The sequence below is a fragment of the Gekko japonicus genome, unplaced genomic scaffold (genome assembly GCF_001447785.1).
Source record: "Gekko japonicus isolate JY-2015 unplaced genomic scaffold, Gekko_japonicus_V1.1 scaffold57, whole genome shotgun sequence".
NCBI lineage: Eukaryota > Metazoa > Chordata > Lepidosauria > Squamata > Gekkonidae > Gekko > Gekko japonicus.
Genome location: NW_015160208.1, coordinates 261,341 through 279,321, shown reverse-complemented (window position 1 = coordinate 279,321; position 17,981 = coordinate 261,341). Strand labels below are relative to the sequence as shown.

General features: G+C 44.8%; 1 protein-coding gene across 3 annotated transcripts in view; it reads left to right on the top strand.

The window, feature by feature from the left end:
• The first annotated feature begins 191 nt into the window (after nt 1–191).
• Nucleotides 192–17,981, top strand: part of GPRC5C (G protein-coupled receptor, class C, group 5, member C) — a 28,657-nt gene continuing 10,867 nt past the window's right edge. For 2 of the 3 annotated variants that reach the window (XM_015408860.1, XM_015408877.1), the window contains exons 1-2: nt 192–595; nt 14,529–15,589. In XM_015408860.1, the coding sequence (XP_015264346.1) occupies nt 14,572–15,589 (1,018 nt within the window). In that variant the 5' untranslated portion in view covers nt 192–595; nt 14,529–14,571. The remainder of the gene's footprint in view (nt 596–14,528; nt 15,590–17,981) is intronic. The other variant, XM_015408868.1, reaches the window with a different exon arrangement.

Here is a 17,981-nt window from a genome sequence, read left to right as displayed (position 1 = left end):
TTCCCTGCACCTGCACTACGGGCGGTAGCCGTGCAATAAAGAAAGAGGGACAAGGCGTGGATGCAAAAGAGGGCGTGCCAGTCAGCCAACCAGGTCCGCGAGAAAGCGAGCGAGAGAACCTGGGCAAGGCTGGGCGGGGGAAGGCGGAACTTGGCTGGCGTGCGTCAGGCGAGCGCGGTTAGTGGCGGAGACGCAAGCTTTTAGGGCGCAAGGCGGGGTGTGTGTGTGTGTGTGTGATTTATTAGCCTGCAATCTGGCTTCGCGAGGCTGGGCGAAGGCCTGATAAGAGCCCTGAATGGGGTTGATGTCACCGTGATGTCAGGCTCGTAGTCTCCAAGAGCCGAACACCAGCAGGCGTCTCTCAAGCAAAGGAAGAGCCGTCTCTCTCTCTCTCCCCCCGTCCACTTCAGTCCTCAGAGGCACGACAGTACCTCCACTGCGCGGCCACTGCGCCTGCCGGCTACTTCCCCGCGACTCAACTTTCCGCTCTGGCTCCGGGTGCTGGCCGCCTCGTAGCCCCCCTCGGCGTCCCGGGCACCCTGCGTTGCGCCGCTTGGCTTTGTCCTCCTGGAGGGGGAATTTCCACCTCAAGTAGGTAAGAGCTGGCGCTGTTGTCTCCAGCAATGTCGTCCGTGGAGATGGCTGGTGGGAGAGTTGGTGCTCAGTCGTTCCTCCCTGAGGGCTTTCCCCAAAGTTTGAGACTGTCCACCACTGCTGATGTGGATGGTCCCTACAAATGCATAAACGTGACCTCCCCGCCCCTCCCCACTTTTCTCCTCTCTTAAGGTTTTTAAATAAATGGGTGAGAAAGGAGGAGAAACCTCGCTCCCTCGTTCTCCCGCTGTAATTTCCCTTTCTTCTTTGCAATCTGGGTTTAGAAGGGACTCTTAGGTTTGCCGTTCAAACTATTGTGTTTAAATTATTCCATGTAGCTGTCTTGTTGAATTTGGTAGTGTGTAGCACACGTTGTCAAATGTAAGCATTTTTTTAAAAATAGAAATCCATATTTGAGGCTGGGCAGGAGAGTCTTGATGATTTTTAAAAGGGAGAACCCCCATGAAAATGGAGAAGGGAAGCCCCTCTCTGTCTCCAGTCTGTCCCTTATCTTTGAGGAGTGTTATTTAAACAGGAGGGTACACAGTCACTCTTTCAAAGGTCAAGCTGCTGGTGATGAGATTTTGGATTTAGAAATTTGCAAAATGTAAGGCGTCCTTTCTCTTTAACTGTTGTGATTTTCTTTATCTTCTTTTTTTTTAAACAAATGGCAAAGGAAGGGCCTGATAACTAGAAATGGCATTGAATGGCTAGGAGTAAAGTAGATAAATAGTAAATTGTTAGCTCAATAGCGTGGTGTAGTGTTGAGTTTTGGACCAGAAAGATCTGGGTTCAGATCCCTGCCCCATTACAAAGATTGTGGCTGACTATCTTTTGGGGTTATTGTGAGGATAATATGGAAATAACCTCTTATATGTTACCTCAAATTTTTTGGAGGAAGGATGACATGACTATAAAATGCTGTTGGATTCCATAATGTATTCTGAAAGAAGTGTGGGAGTAAAACAAGTGGGTACAGAAAGCCAGGCTACCTGGGTTGGGTTGATGGTTCTGGGAAGGGCTTCCCTACTTTGACTAAGTGGTGATGCTGGAATATAAAGATTAGGCAAGAACTGGTGGAGTGTGAAGTAGCCAGAAGGAGTGCTTGCTCTTTTGTCCCTGCAAATAGGAAAAGGTCAGCTGCTGTGGGAATTTTGAGCCAGGGGTGCAATAACTTTCCTAGCTAAGAAGCACACGTCTTCAGAAGTGTGCATGCACACAAAAGCTTATACCCATAATTAAACCTTGTTGTGCTTAAAGGTGCCACTGGACTCAAATTTTGTTCCAGTGCTTCAGACCAACATGGCTGCCCACCTGGATCTATTTCCTAGCTAAGGATGGAGAAATAAGGAACTTGCAGAATGCAGATGACTTCGCCAAACTCCATATTCTGTGCTGTGTAATCCCCCCCTCAATAAAATTTGTGCTTCCTCTGTTTATCCAGCCCTCACCCTCTCAGTGGCCTGGATAATTCTGGCCAGTCTTGATAATTGATGATCCATCAGGTCTTCATCTGTCAAAGGATCCCAATATCTTGTTCCTGAAATCTGGTTATAGACATATTCTAGAATCTTAAAATTGGTTGTGGATTAATTTGAGAAGCATTTTGGGGCACAATAGCTGCAAACAAGACATGAGTTTACCATCTGTGCGGGAATAGATCTCTGTTTAGGAGGGGAATATGACCCTTCCAGTACATCTCTTTATTATATCCATACTCTTGCATCTTCTTTCTGTATTCTGTGACTTTCATTTCATGTTTCTTACTATTTTACCAACAATAGAAAAGCATGAATAACAAGTAAATTGTGTATATACCTATTTTCCAAGGATCAAGAGCCACTGAATTAAGTGAAGCACTTAATTTTACTTTTGCATAAGCATACATGCAAGTGGACTCAAACTGTTACTTTTGCATAAGCGTACATGCAAGTGGACTCAAACTGTTACTTTTGCATAAGCGTACATGCAAGTGGACTCAAACTGTTACTTTTTGCATAAGCGTACATGCAAGTGGACTCAAACTGTTACCCTCCACTGCAAAGCACTTAGGGGTCATGGATCTAAGGCGGCAAGCTCTTAAACCATCCCCAGTCAATCCAAGCCTCTCTTGTAGCAAGAGAAATAGTTGCTCTTTGCAGTCACCTCTCCTTGCCATTTACACTCACACCTCTTATGCCCTCACTGTACTGTTTGCTGTGGGACCACATAAGCCCCTTGAGACAGATCTTCTAGCTACCTTGATAATGCTGCCTACTTCCTGAAGAAGAGTGAATCGTGCAGAATACCTTTGGGCCTTTCAAGTCCAACTGGACTGCTCTACAACTCAGAGGTTTGCCTGTGGTTTATTTATTATTTATTTAGTATCTTTTTAATTCCACCTTTCCTCTTAAGGAGCTCAGAGTGGCATACATTGTTTTGTGCTCTTCCATTTTTTCCTCAAAACAACCCTCTGAGATAGGTTAAACTGAGTGTGTGTATGTGTGACTGGCACAAGGTCACCCAGCAATTTTCATGACACAGCGCGAATTTGAAACTGGATCTTCCAGATCCTAGTTCATCTTGCTTACCCACTATGCTATGATAGTGGAAGAAGTTTGTTCATGGCTTTTCTTTTTGGGTTTTTTTTTTTGTATTTTTGTATTTGTGTGTATGTGCATGCTACTGGAAATCATGGTGACCTCTGGTGACTAACCCCTACTGGGGGCATGGGGGATATTCAGAGAGGTGGCTGGATAAAGCCTGCCCCTGCCTCCTGCCTCTGGTGTTTCAAGGAGGTCTCCTATCCAAGTACTCGCCAGAGTTGACCCTGCTTAGCTTCTTTAAAAAATATATATATATTGCTTTTTCTAGTCTACAAGCCTACAGGGTCAAGGGAAGGGAACAACCTAAAACTACAAGTAGCAAGGATCATTAATACATAAATTCAAGATACTCAGCATTTCCCTATTACTCAAATAGTAATACATGAGAGTTAATACTATAAAAGTATAAAGGGAGTAAACACTTGGCTATAGTGTGTGTTTCTTAGCTTTAAGATAATTAATTTATAATAAACATCAGACTTTCAAAGTTACTCTATTTTGCTTATTTCTTTCATCTGCGCTTCTTATCAAAATCCAGTCTAACTTTTAAAGGTTTCGGAGCAGCAGCCCCTAATTCTGCTTCCTGGTCTGAAGATTCTGCCGAGCTGTTCACATCATTGTCAGAACTTCCCCCCTTTTTATCTTCTTCTTCTGCATCTTTGTTGTCCTCCACTTTCTCAGATCCGTCACTCGTTTTCTGTTGTTGCTTCAGGAACATTTTGGCTTTAGAGACAGAGTCAATCTTTTCTTTTTCCCCACTGTAGCTGAAGATAAGGCCTTCCGGAAATGTCCATCTGTATGGGGTAGTATGATTTTGCAAAAACAGTGTTAAATCTCTGTATTGTCTCCTTCTTTTCCTGATCTCAAATGGAACGTCTTTTAGAACTTTGATTTGTTCTCCTTTGATTTTCAAGACAATTCCATTTGTTGCCTTCAAAATTAAGTCTCTCATTGACCTTTTTGAGAATTTTGTGTATACTTCCCCGGGTAGCTTGTTTTTTAAAATAAATTCTGGATAAGTATGATATACCATATCCATATCGCTTTGTATCACTTCCGCTGTTAAGCCTACCACTGGAGCAAGCTCTTTGCTTAAAATCTGTTTCAGGTTCTCTCCTTTCTGCTCCAGAATGTTTTGAAATCTCAGGACATACGCTGATTTTTCCATCTGAAGAAGTAGCAATTGTTGACAGAGATTTTTTAAGTCTTTGGACTTAATATCAACTTTTTTCAGCTTCTTGGTTAACTTCTCTGTTTTTGCTGAAGTTTCTTTAAGCTCCTTTTGCAACATATCAAACTTGTCATTGAGGTTGGTCAACTGGTCCAGTAGAGGGTGCAAATCTGCAGCAATCATTTTGGGAAAGTCTATGGTTACTTCCGGTTTAGTAACCAGAGACGATATGCTGGCAGTTCCTGTTGTAAGTTTCGATTTCGCCACCATTCTTTCTGCTCGCTGCGTCATTGTTTACAGTTAGCGAAAAGTTTTCAGGAGTCTCTTAAGGTCTGGTAATAAGCTTTTAACTTAGTTTTTTCCGGGATTGGGATTCCCTTCCCCCTTCCACTTGTTTGGGATTTTGGGGCAGCTTTACTCTTGGGATTTAGGCGGTTGCTCACTAACTCATGAATCTACTCCCAATTTTTTCTTGTGTTTGTTTATGATGTAAAGAAGATCGTTTCATTTGGATCACTTGCGTGCTTGGGCCAGTATGCGCTCAAGGTGCCATTGCTGGCTCTGTGCTGTGGGAACCTATCGGGGCAAAAAGGAGCCTTGATCCCTTGGTTGCCGCCTCGGGAGAGGCACCTCACGCGCCCCAGGCTGCGACCCGCCTGCAAGGGGTCGCAGGGGTCCAAGATCAACTCGGACCCCTTCCCATTGGCATGTTTGCGGGCCGCTCACATCAGAGCAACAATGGGGCACACCCGCCTGCAAGTCGCCAAAAACCGGAAGTTGACCCTGCTTAGCTTCTGAGATCTGATGGGCTCGGACTTGCCTGGGCTATCTAGGTCAGGGCTAGTTCATGGCTTTTTGGATCACTTTTTGCATTTGAAAGCTGATTGCAAAATATCCATAAGGCAAGCATGTCACGTACTTCTTTTGTTACCTTTAAATGCCGCGAAATATGATCCACCCAAATGCCTGGTGCTGAAAATGAGACACTGAGCAAAGAAATGCATCTTAAAAAAACATTTTGCCTTATGAGTTGGCACAGAAACCAGATGTCAGAATTGTCTCTTTACAGTAGCACCTTGTTCTCCTCCCTTAAACCTGTCTCTCTGCACTTCACAAAATGAAGATCTGGGAAAGCTATCCTTTTGCTGTTGGTCCCTCTAGCTCAATGCTGTCTGCTCTTACTAGCCATGGCTCCCCAGCAAAGGAGGTCTTTGCCAGTCCTCCTACCTGAGATATTTAAATGGGAGATGCTATAGTCTGAACCTAGGATCTTTCACATACAAAGTGTGTGCTTTACCACTGAGCTAGATTTGAATACTAGGTTAGTGTTAACCAATATGGTGTTGTGATTAGACTAGGATTGGGGAGATCTGGGTTCAAATCCTGGCTCTCCTGTGAAACTAGTTGGGTGACCTTGAGACAACTGCTCTCTTTCAGCACAACCTACCTCATAGGGTTGTTGTGAGGATAAAATGGAAAGCTGGAGAACCAAGTACCTTGTCCTCAGTACCTCAGAGGGAGGCCGGGATAAAGATGTCCTGGGTTAGATCAAATCCAAAGAGATTGTGAGAATCATGGAAAGAAGTAGCAAGCGCTCAACCAGAATATGGTATAGCCAGGGCTATTTTTGGGCAGGAACGCACAGGAACGGAGTTCTGGCTGGCTCCTGAGTTGGCCACGCCCAGCAGGAACTCATTAGCATAATAGGGCACACCCAACAGCAGAAACTCGTTAGGATTGGCTACACAATAGCTGGGTATAGCAGTGGTTCTGAATGAACTGAGGGATGAAAGGCCCAGTGAGCCAGCAGTGATGTCAACACCTTACAATATCAGCACAACAATAAGTCCCACTTGGGCTTCTGCAGCTGTAGGGGTTGGTTGATGTTGACGAAATATTGTTCATAAGCATGTGGGGATAGAGCAGAGCTTTACCAGCAATGGCATCAAGGGAAGTCTACTTTTTCTTTGGGGTGGGCAAGGAAATGGGATAGAGAACACACACAGGACTGCCTTTTACTGAGACAACAGACCATTGGTCTGTCAAGAACAGTACTAGCAGTGAATCTTCAGGATCTTGGGTAGAGCTTTCCCATCACTTACTTCCTCATCCTTTTAACTGGAGATACTGAGTACTGAACCTAGTACTTTTCTGTAGGCAAAGCAGGTACTCTGCCACTGAGCCACAGCTTCTCTCCTAAAGAGTGTGCAGGGAAATGAGTGTTCAGGAGTTAGGCAAGATAATTCTCTCTTATTTCTCTGTTTGATGAGATACCACCACAATGCCGAGAATATACCCAGTGGGTGGCAAGGAGCTGTAGTTCCAGTTCTGTGACTGGGGTCCATTTCATGACTATTGGGCATGTGGTGGCCACAGAAAAAGCACCAGGAAAGCTTGCATATGATGGTTCCCAGCCTGCAGCAGTCACCGTCCACTTCTATACTGAGCATACAGTCTCTAGTACACATGTGGAAGGATTAGAGAAATGTCACCTCCCAACCAATGTTCCCCCTAAACTCTGGAGTCTTGTGAGCAAAAATTATACTTAGTGAGCTACTAGCATTAAAGCTGTGAGAGAGCCTACATTTGACTATCATGTAAACCTAAGCCTACCTCACCAGGTTGTTGTGAAGATAAGACAGAGGATGAGAAAACCATGGACAGCTCTCTGTGCAACTTGGGGGAATGGGCAGGATTAAAATGTACTAAATACCCAATTTAAAAATGTTTGGGAATCCAATTCCAATCTGATTTCCAAGACATATGTGCACAGGTGTTTAAATATGTATATACACATGTATGACACATGTATGACCTATTTATACGCTACAGCAAACTCAGATACAACATTGGGCTAGCAACTGTAATGTGTGGAGGTGTCCTGACTGCAGACAGCCAGTGGTTAGAGTGTCACACTAGGATCTGGGAGAGCCCCACGCCCTCCCTCCAGAGCCTGCTGGTGGTGGCGGGGCAAGTGAGTGCACAGTAGAGCACAACCAGGAGGCTCCTCCTTCTGTCCCGCCTCACTTGCAGCTGGGCTGAGTCCAGTCCCTTCTCTCCCTCTGGCCTTCCTCACCTGCTGGCTCTTGCTTGGCTTGCCAGAAGGCTGGGAAGGAAAGAGGCATGCTCACTGTGCCCGGCTCTCCCACTACCCACTAGGGTTGCCAAGTCCTACCTGTTGCTGCAGTGAGGGACTCCCGGCTCGTTCCTGGAGTGCGCACCGCAACCACGTTACCCGGAAGTGATGCGACCATGCCGGGCACGCTGAAGGCGGGGCCACAACCATCCGAGGGAAAACCATAGAGTTTTCCCTCGGATGACCATGGCCCCACCCCCGTACTTTGGGGGTGGGGTTCCCCCTGGGGCCCGATCCACCGGCAGCGGGGAATGGGCCTCTGGGGCGGGGTTTTCCCCACCCCCTGGGGGGACTTGGCAAGCCTACTACCCGCTGTTGTGCACCAAGGGACCAAATCTGTGAGCCGAGGGGCCAGAACTTGCGAGCAAGTGAACAGCAGCTCAGCTTAGGGGGAACACTGCTCCCAACCCATTTCGAAATCTTGTGTGTGACCAGTGGGTTGGAGGCCACCCTGTGCAGCCAGTGTGCATCCTGATGATTATGTGGGCTGGCTATGAAGCTTTAGGTGACTCAAAAGTTTGTGGGTTTTTTTCCTCTGAGAAATGGTGATGGAATGAGCTTGCTTGAGAAGTAAGCAAGATAATAAATCTGCAGGTCTCCTGAAAGTGTAGCTTTTTATAGCTACTTTAAAAGATTGGCAAAAAACAAAACAAAAACAATTTAACTGCACCACAACTCAGTGACTTTCAGAGTGAAGAGCAGCTGTCATTCCCTGCACAACACAGTGCTACACGGACAATAAATGTAGGCTGGATCCTCAGAGCTGCAGTGGCCATTCCCTGATCTCCAGAATTCTGGGATGTGATCTTTCCCCATTCAAATGCTGCAATGCACTCTAAAATCATGCTTTAAAAAAAATCAACATCTGAGCTCTAGGATTGTTTGTTTCTTTCCTTTGTGAACAAAGAATGTGCTACATGTGCTCTTTGTTGAAAGCTGAGATGCTCACAAATGCATTTGTGAGTTTTGTGGTTAATGCTTAAATGGCTAAACCATGAAGATTAAGATGGGTACTATAACAACACCAGCCAGTTGACATTGCAGGAAAGAATTTTAGTTGGAGTGCATCTGCTGAAACAAGACACCTGGGCTGACCTCCAGTCACGTGGCAAATAAATGAAAGCACCAATAAGTCTGACAGTGAGCAGCCATTCAAGTTGGTTTGGCATTTCTATCCCAAAAGCAGCCACATGCATGTCCTTAAAGTTCTGTCTGTTTACACACCACCAGACAGAACTATTTAGCTTTGGCAAGTCACTTCTAGATGGGGAGTGTAAAATCCCATGCCATAAAAAACTGAGTTTGCTGACTAGAAAACTCTCCTTTTCCCCATGATGATCTGTGAAACTTGGGGGCAGAGAGAGATCTCTAACTGATTTGCACAGAATTAAGTTTGGAGAGCTGAAATCTTATTCCCTCATTTGAAGAGCCAGTGTGGTGTAGAGGTTAGAGTGTCAGATTAGGAACTAGAACATCCAGGTTCAAATCCCCAGTCCTCCTCAGAAACATACTGGGAGACCTTGGACTAGTCACACACACTCATTTTAACCCACCTCGCAAGATTGTTTGTTGTGAAGGTAAAATGGAGGAGAGGTGGTTGTAAACTGCTGTGGTTCCTTGTTGGGAGAAACATGGGGCATAAATAAAGACGACTCTTCATGCTTGTCACCCTTAACTGTGTAGCCCATATATGCCATACTTTTTTGCTCTTGGTTGGTCTGTGCTTTCAGCAGCTGAAATGCCAAGAGCTGCAGCTTCCCATGGCATGGAGATGCACTGCCAGGAAAAGGTTTAGCTGTTGCCGTTCTGCCTGTTAAAGGCAGAGGGACTTGGCTCAGAGAATAAATTGAAAGATAAGAAGGAATGTCTGAGATATTTTGGTAGAGACTGCTAAAACAGTTTTTGTTTTGTGTATGTGTGTGTGTGCCTGCAATAATTGAAAGGCATAGAGGACCAGTCAGGGGCTTGCTGATTGGCATGACTTGGCTGATTGGCTGACTGGGGAAGACGCTTTTAAAAATAGTTTGTGCACTATATAAAGGGAATGTATGGACTGTTTGGGGTGTAAAGTAGCCAAGTGCTGATATGTGTGAAGGGAACCAGAATTGAGCATGCCCCCAAAAGTGAGTGCCAGTATTCATAACTTGCTTGTCAAAATAAGGAAAATGAGAGGGATGGATGAAGGAAACTAGTTCTTCCACGCTGAAGAGCAAAGCCCCAGGAAGAGGGTAACAAGCAAAGGTAAAGGTTCCCTTGCTCAAAAGCCAGTCAAGTCCGACTCTAGGGTTGTGGTGCTCATCTCCGTTTCAAAGCCAAAGAGCCAGCGCTGTCCGAAGACGTTTTCGTGGTCATGTGGCCGGCATGACTAAACACCAAGGTGCACAGCACCAAGGTACTAGCTTGCAATCCCAGCCACCAAAACAAAACCCAGATTTGGAAGGCCTGTGAGAGTTCCCCTCTTTAGGAAGCCTTCTGGAATTCTCTAAGCCTGAGAACCAAGAAATGTTAAGTGGCAGCCAGACGAAGGCCAGCAATCTGTGCGCTGATGCCCGCTCATGAGAATGTGGCTGCTCAGGGAAATACTTTAATGGGGGAGGGGGAATGACTCTTTCTTTGTTTTGGTCCAACCACAACAAAGCTGTCTTGAGAAATAGCTTTCCATACAGGGGACTGCCCCCAGTGAGTATCATTTGCCCTCACAAAAAGAAGCTGCCACACAGCCCTTCTCGGGCTCCCTCAGTGGCCATTGGCAGTGCCCATCAGCAGACAGAGGGAGGGAAAGTAACCGCCAGCCTGGCCCCTCCTTCCTTGGACTTCAGTTGCAGCCAACGGTTCTGTCAGAGAAGGAACCAGAAAGAGGACCCTTGACCTGCTTTGCCCCTTTTGTATTTTATATATTGTTTGTTCATTTCCCTGAGCCTTTCTGTTGTGGGGAGGAAAGCAACAGAGTATATAAATATAACCACAAAGATCCACTTCCCATCTACCACCCTTCCAGAAGTGATGAGCATTCTGTAGAAAGGCATCAACAGCATGCATTATAGAGAGGCCAAATTTTTGACAATTCCAGCAGGTACCTGTGTTAATCTGTTGCAGCAGAATAAACCAGGAGTTTAGTAGCACCTTAAACAAACAAAATTTATTTAGCATCAACTTATCAGAGTTAGGAGTTGCGGTGGCTCGGTGGTTAAGACGCTGAACTGCAGGCTGGAAGGTCAATAGTTCAGCATTTCGAGACCTGAGCGCCGCATGGCGGAGTGAGCTCCCATCTCTGGTTCCAGCTCCTGCCAACTTAGCTGTTCGAAAGAAAGAAATTGCAAGTAGATAAATAGGTACCACTTCGGTGGGAAGGTAACAGCGTTCCGTGAGCCTCAGGGTCTAGTCATGCCAGCCACATGACCACAGAAACGTCTTCAGACAGCGCTGGCTCTTTGGCTTTGAAACGGAGATGAGCACCGCGACCCTAGAGTCGGATTCGACTGGCTTTCGAGCAACGGAAACCTTTACTATCAGAGTTCACTTAATCAAGTGCAATAATAAGAGTGTTTTTACCAGAACATAAATATGTGGGTGGGGCTGTGTGTGGCAAAAAATGCAGAAGTAAAATAAAACAAATTCTGAATGAAGAAATGCTGAGTTCTGTGACCTGTGTAACTTCGGTGAATTGGGTGTGTTTGCTTAAACTTTTCTCCTACGTAATTTATTCTTTTGCTGAGTCATAGAAGAAAGCAAGGAAATAGGCAGGGCATTTTAGCTAGTCTCCCAAAGTTTTGAACCCTTATTCAACAATTACTCTGTATTTCAAGATGTTAGCAAGCATTGCCTAAATATGTTCAAGTTTGTTTTTGTGAGTATAATGGCAAGGACACTTCCTTTTTTTGAAAAAAGGAAAGTGATATTCTTGGAAAGTCGAATGCTGTGCCCACTTCATCAGTCTCCTCCCCTACACTACGCACACTTCTGTGGAATCCTAATATACACCCTAGGTGTGGACTGGTCACTCACTGACTTGCAGAGAAATTTCCCAGTGGGCCACTGTCAGGAGTTTCCACAGTGAGCCAGTCAGGAGCAAGCAGAGTCAACTCTGCTGGTGCCTCAGAGGGCTACTTAGTTCAGGTCCTTCAGCAGCGATGATGACCAAGGTCAGATCATCCATTGCTTCCTCCTGCATTGCTGCCAATTTGCCAGTGTCCACTGTTGGTGCTGCAGCAGTTCCATGACCATTTTCAGTTCCCAGTCTGCCCTGATATACACAGTACTGCTAATGCAACCCATTTGCCTGTTGCATTTCCACAATGATCTATGTTCCTGTTCCCACTGCCTCATGGTTCCCTCCCCTAGAAGCTGGAACAGAGTGTGACTGAGGTATGGCAGAAGTTCCATCCGTCATCTAGTCAAGCAGCACACTGCGTAGCTCTCTCTGGCCAACTGTCTGGCTTTTTGAGGACATGGGGCAGCTGCCCCCAGGTGAAAGCTAACGTTGCTGGCTCCTGGGGCGGTTAGTGGTGGCGGAGTGGGGTGAGTTTGCCTGTGGAGTGATCTGTTAATGTTTCTAATCTCTGTTTTACACTCTGGTGTTATTGTATGCCACTTTCTGGACTTTTTAAATGTAGCAAAGCAAATTTAAACTTTTAAATAAATCACAGTAGAGGATGTGTGGGTGAATCAGCCCTTAATGTGTGGCTGAGGTTACTGGTGGTGGGTCGCATGGAGTGTCCCTCAAGTCAGTGTATGATTATAGGGTCACCAGCCTCTAGGTGGGGCCTGGAGATCTTAAGAATTTCAGCTGATCCCCAGACGACAGAGATCAGTTCCTGTGGAGAAAATGGCTGCTTTGGAGGGTGGACTCTGTGGCATTATACGCTGCTGGGCTCTCTCCCCAGACTTCATGTCCGGGTTTCCAGGAATTTCCGAACCCGGAGTTGGCAGCTGAATTACTGGGGATGGTTCTCAAGTTTCTTATGCCCATTGGGTGATCCATTATTGCGGCTGAATTGCTGTTTATTTGTTTTTCAACTCTTCTGGGCCTGTGTTTAAGTAGGGGGCTCCTTGGATACGTGTCTGGCCTTGTCCGTCTCCCCCTTCACAATATAATCAGAGTGATCTAATAAGATATAAGCTAATATGTGCTAGCACTACCCTTGTGCTATTTGCATAGGCCAGATCAGGCTGTCTATGCAAAGGATCAAATGGACACAAATAAAATTAAAAATAGAAGCACTTCAGAACCCAGTCTCCCCCCGGGTATTCTGAAACAGACTCAAAAGTCACCAGGCCTTTTAAAAAAAAAGGTTTCAGAAAGTGTTTAGGCTGGTCTCAATAGAGGCCGGGAGCAGCCAGCTTATTACAGAGAGCGTCCTTAGGTGCTCATAAATGATTCCTCTAGTTTTGCTTCTTGCACTGGAGAAAAAGTCACTTCTATACTCTGATTGGATCTTTTACACTTTTGAGTTGGTCTTGTTTCCATTTGTGCTTTGCATTGTAATGTGGCACACCTTTCTCTTGTGTTGCATGGCTGGGCCTTTTGGCCTCACTTTGTAATAACACCACCTGAGGATAACATTTCATTCATCTGACGAAGTTGGCTCTGGCCCATAAAAGCTTATGCCGCAACAGATAGGCTATTCATTAAGCGGCTACTTTGCTAGAATTTTTGTTACATTTGTTTCAGTCTTGCTCTCAATTTATATCTATGCAGGACCTTTGGGTAAAAATATAAGGAGCTGCTTTATACCAAATTAGATTACTGCCCTAAATCATCACTATGGGCTAGGGATACCCAGACTGTCAGGCACAGGACTTCTCATGGAATGAACCCCCCAGGGTCTGATACCTGTAGAGTGTATACCAAGTGTACTGTGTGTACCAAGTGAGCCAGTGCCTTTCACTTCTATGTCTACTGCTACCAATATGTCACTCTGTTGTATGACTGCATGTCAGTTAACAGTATCGGAACAATTATAAGTGAACATGGAAATAAGCCCAATATTATTCAGTGGGGCTTGCTCCTACAAAAGTGTGTTTAGGATTGCAGCCTCTGTTTCCTAATCCCTGGTGCAGCCTAGCACCACAGAGGGGGGAGGGAAGGGAGAGGCCTGCAGGAGACCTGGGCACCCTAGCTGTCTTAGGATGTGGTGTTTGGGTACTTTTGTTTGTTTGTTTTAAACTGGGTGTGTTGCATTGTAAGCTGCTTTGGGTCCAAACAACAGGGTAAAATACTTACATAAACAAATTAAAAGTATATGAATAATATATGTATATATATTTCCTTTTTAAAAGGAAGTTTCTAGCCTGTATTATTCTGAAAATAGGTTTAGAGCTATGTAGGTAATGCCTGATGATTTGGTGTTGGAATGAGCAAGGGTGAGCAGCATTGGCGGGGATGGCTAAGTGGCAGGGCTTCGTTGCTCTGCATAGTTCTTTGTCTCTCCAAGTGACCCGCAGAAGGCTTTATTTTGTGCAAAATAAGCAAATATTTGCAAAATTACTGGTAAGTTATATATATATTGAAGGGTTGGCAGCTGGCCTGGAGAGAAATGTTCTGGACCGTTTAATAGAGGGTTTTGTTTTTTGCCATCAAGTCACAGCTGACTTATGGCAACCCTTGTGGGGTTTTCAAGGCAAGAGATGGCCAGAGGTGGTTTGCCATTGCCTGTCTCCGTGTTATGACCCTGGTATTCCTGGGAGGTTTCCCACCCAAACACTAGCAAGGGCCAACCCTGCTTAGTTTCTGAGATCTGATGAGATTAGGCTAGCCTGAACTATCTAGGTCAGGGCTATAACAGAGGATTAATGAGATGTTATTTGCCAGGTGAGGTTATTTACTTCGATGCCATGACAATCTTCAACTGCTTGTTTCAAAACATTAAAGCCTCTATTAAAGGCCCAGGACACTTCTGTCAGTTGACAGTCCTAATAGCAGAAATTAAACCAATATGGTGCAGATTCCCTTTTCTTAAAACGTGGACTACATCCGGGTCTGTACACAACATACCTTTAATCGTTCTTAACCTTGTCCTTTTTTCCCCCTTGTTTTTTTTAGTTCTTTCCAGAAGTGCCAAAAGAATCCTGGCCTTCTTTTGAAAATGGCGGCTATACCCAGGATACTGCTACTATGCCTCTGGCTCCTAGCACTTCCCATTAATGTGTGCTTGGCTCAAGAGACCCCTCCTGCAGGGTGTGGTAATGACCTTCAATCCATCTACTACAACCTCTGTGACCTGTCGGCAGCCTGGGGCATCGTGTTGGAGGCGGTGGCTAGTTTTGGTGTTGTGACCAGCTTTGTCCTCACTGTTATTTTGGTGGCCAGCACACCTTTTGTCCAGGACCACAGGAAGAAAAGTTTAATAGGGACTCAAGCCTTTTTTTTATTGGGCACCTTTGGGCTGTTCTGCCTGACGTTTACCTTCATTGTCAAGCAATATTTTTCGACGTGTGCCTCACGACGTTTCCTCTTCGGCGTCCTCTTTGCTATTTGCTTCTCTTGCCTGGTGGCCCATTCCCTCAGCCTGAATTTCCTCGCCCGACGGAACCATGGTCCCCAGGGGTGGGTTACCTTTGGTGTGGCTTTGCTTCTCGTTTTGGTTGAAGTGATTATCAATGCTGAGTGGCTCATTATTACTATAGTGAGGAACAACACTGCATCCAAGGACCCCTGTCTAGTGGACAATGTGGATTTCGTCATGGCGCTCATCTATGTCATGTTCTTGCAAATGGCTAGCTTTGTTGCCACTTGGCCTGTCTTGTGTGGACGGTATAAGCACTGGAGGAAACATGCTATCTTCATCCTCCTCACCATTTCACTTTCCATGGCTATCTGGGTAGTATGGATTGTCATGTATGTTTACGGCAACAGGCAGGAGGGTAGCTTATCTTGGGATGACCCAACACTGGCCATTGCTCTCGTCTCCAATGCCTGTGTCTTTGTCTTCTTTTACATCATCCCTGAGATTTCTCAGTTGATCAGACCAGGGCCAGAGCAGGCCTATGAGGATGATGTCTACCCTACCAGGGGAGTAGGATATGAAACAATCCTCAAGGAGCAGAAATCCCAGAGCATGTTTGTGGAGAACAAAGCCTTCTCGATGGATGAACCTTCTACAGGTAGGCCTAAGCATAGCCATTGGTGATGGGTGTGGAACGGTGTCCTGCATGAAATAGGAGTGTGGTTTTCTGTGTTGTGCTTGCTGAAATTGTGCCTCATGTTTTTCTTTGGCTACAAAGATTGGAAGGCTCATTTTAAAAAAATGATTTCTAGGTAAGTTGGGTTTGCCTGATTCATGCCCAAGTTTTTCCTGCAGTATGAATGCACAAGTGGCACACCTGAAGTGGAAATTATTCTGGACCTGTCTATATAGAGGCAGATTTGTCTTGCTACTTCTTTGTCCCCTGCTGTGCTGCTACCTGTTCCCCAACCTTGTAGACTTATGATAAAAGACCCCACACCAAGGCATGAGAGGATCGGATGGGTCTGGAGGTTCCATATATACAGGAGTATGCATGAAAGTGGCTCTGCTTCAGACTTTGGATTTGATTGTTACTCACTTCCCCCAAAAGCTGACTGGCATGGATACAGACAAACTTACCAAATGTTTTTATTTGAGACACAATATTATGGCTGATTCCACTCCCTTCCAGCGTTCCCTCTAAGCTAAGTAAGTGAGAGCTAGCTCGCAGTTTTTTAGCCTCCAGCTCACACATTTTTGTCTTGGCTCAGGAAGGATGGCTCCAAAGCACACAATTTTATGTAGTAGCCGAATCGCTTGCTCACAACGTTAATGCCAGTAGCTCACAAAGTAGAATTTTTGCTCACAACACTCCAAAGCTTAGAGGGAGCACTGCTCCCATCTACTTTGGAATTGGTTTTTCTTATTTTGCCTTTCTTTTAATCAGTTTTACGATTTAATGTTAATTAGAGCTGCTTAACCAAAGCGGAGAACTTTGTGAGTCCGTGTTTACTTTGCACATACTTCGCTAAGCCTGAGTAGCTAAATAGCTTGAATCCAAGATTTTAGACATAGTTCTTGCAAAGAGGATGCCTGGCTCCAAATGTGCAAAGTGAGTAGAAGAACAAATATTTAAGTGCCTTGTTTGCGCTTAGAACACAGCAGGATGACATTTTTGATGCCCCTGCTTCTAACATACATTTAGGAATTTGATCTGAATGACTGCAAATGTTATAGTAATTGCAAACATTGATTTCCTTGGTTTATTATCATATGCAGAGCAGTGGAGTCAAAAGATTCTTACTTGAAGATTAGGAAGAGGAGCCTTCGTCTCCTCTTCCTAGGATTTTCAGAATCAGCAGCATGTGCCGTCTAGTTACTTTGAACTTGGTGTCCCCCCCACCATGGGCCTGCCTGAAGAGTTAAACTGCAATTAAATCATGAGAATCAAACCATTGTAAAAATGCACTGATAGATTCCACTGTCAAGTAGAAGCAGCAGCCTGGATAAGATGTTCGACCATAAAAGATCGCTTGGAAAACAGATTTTTTTTAATGGCTGCTATTTTCAAAACTTTTGGGATTTTTCTTTATTGAGATGTGCACTATATCTTTTTTAAATAATATATATAGTGTATTCATCAGTAAACCCTGATTTGTTCTCAAATAGATAATTGGTCACCAGCATTCCACAAAGAAATTAACCCTGCAATCCTATACAGAGTTACTCCCGTGGATTTCAGTGGGCTTATTTATTTATCAAATGTATACCCCCACCCTCCCTGCCAAAGCAGGCTCAGGGCGGCTTAGGCTGAAGTAGCAAAGGATTGCACTGTTGGCTGTTATGGATTACTTTTACTTTTTTTAGATTCTTTACAATAAGTTAATTTATTGTATTCATTGTTATTGGATTTCGTGTGTTGTTGTTTTTCAGTTGTGTATACTAGGCACGTATATGGGGGGCAGTATTTTTAGAAACCTGCCAATTAAATTGTAATTCTTGGGCTTAGTGAGGTAATTTTTCCAGAAGGTTCGGAAAACAGTGGAAGAGCACACAATGATTTTATGGTGTTAGAGCTATAACTGGATGGGAGACTCAAACTTTTTTCTGGATGGGAGACTGTTTGGAATATCCTTATATGTCATTCTCAGCTTTCCTGATGAAATGTGAGATATAAATAAACGAGAAGGCTTTCTGAGGGTGAGGAGGTGTTTCATGTAAACAGGCTCACTTAGCTGCTTAGCCGCTGCACTTGGCTGTTCATTTCCTACCAAAGACTCCACCTAAGTTCCATCAAACATGTTTGTCTGACCCACTTTGGCCTTCACTAGTATTGAGAATGCCTGAATGCTAACACGTGTAGAAGCTCTCTCATATGCAAGTCTGGCAGCCTTTTACTAGCCCTACTATTGTGCATGTAAGCATTACTTAGGTTTGTAAGTCAAGCTGCAGTTAAAAGTGCATGAATACAGGCAGCACAAAAGGTAGGAATCTTCCTTGTGTGCACACTGCCTGTAAAAATAATATATTTTAATGACATGTAGGCAGCT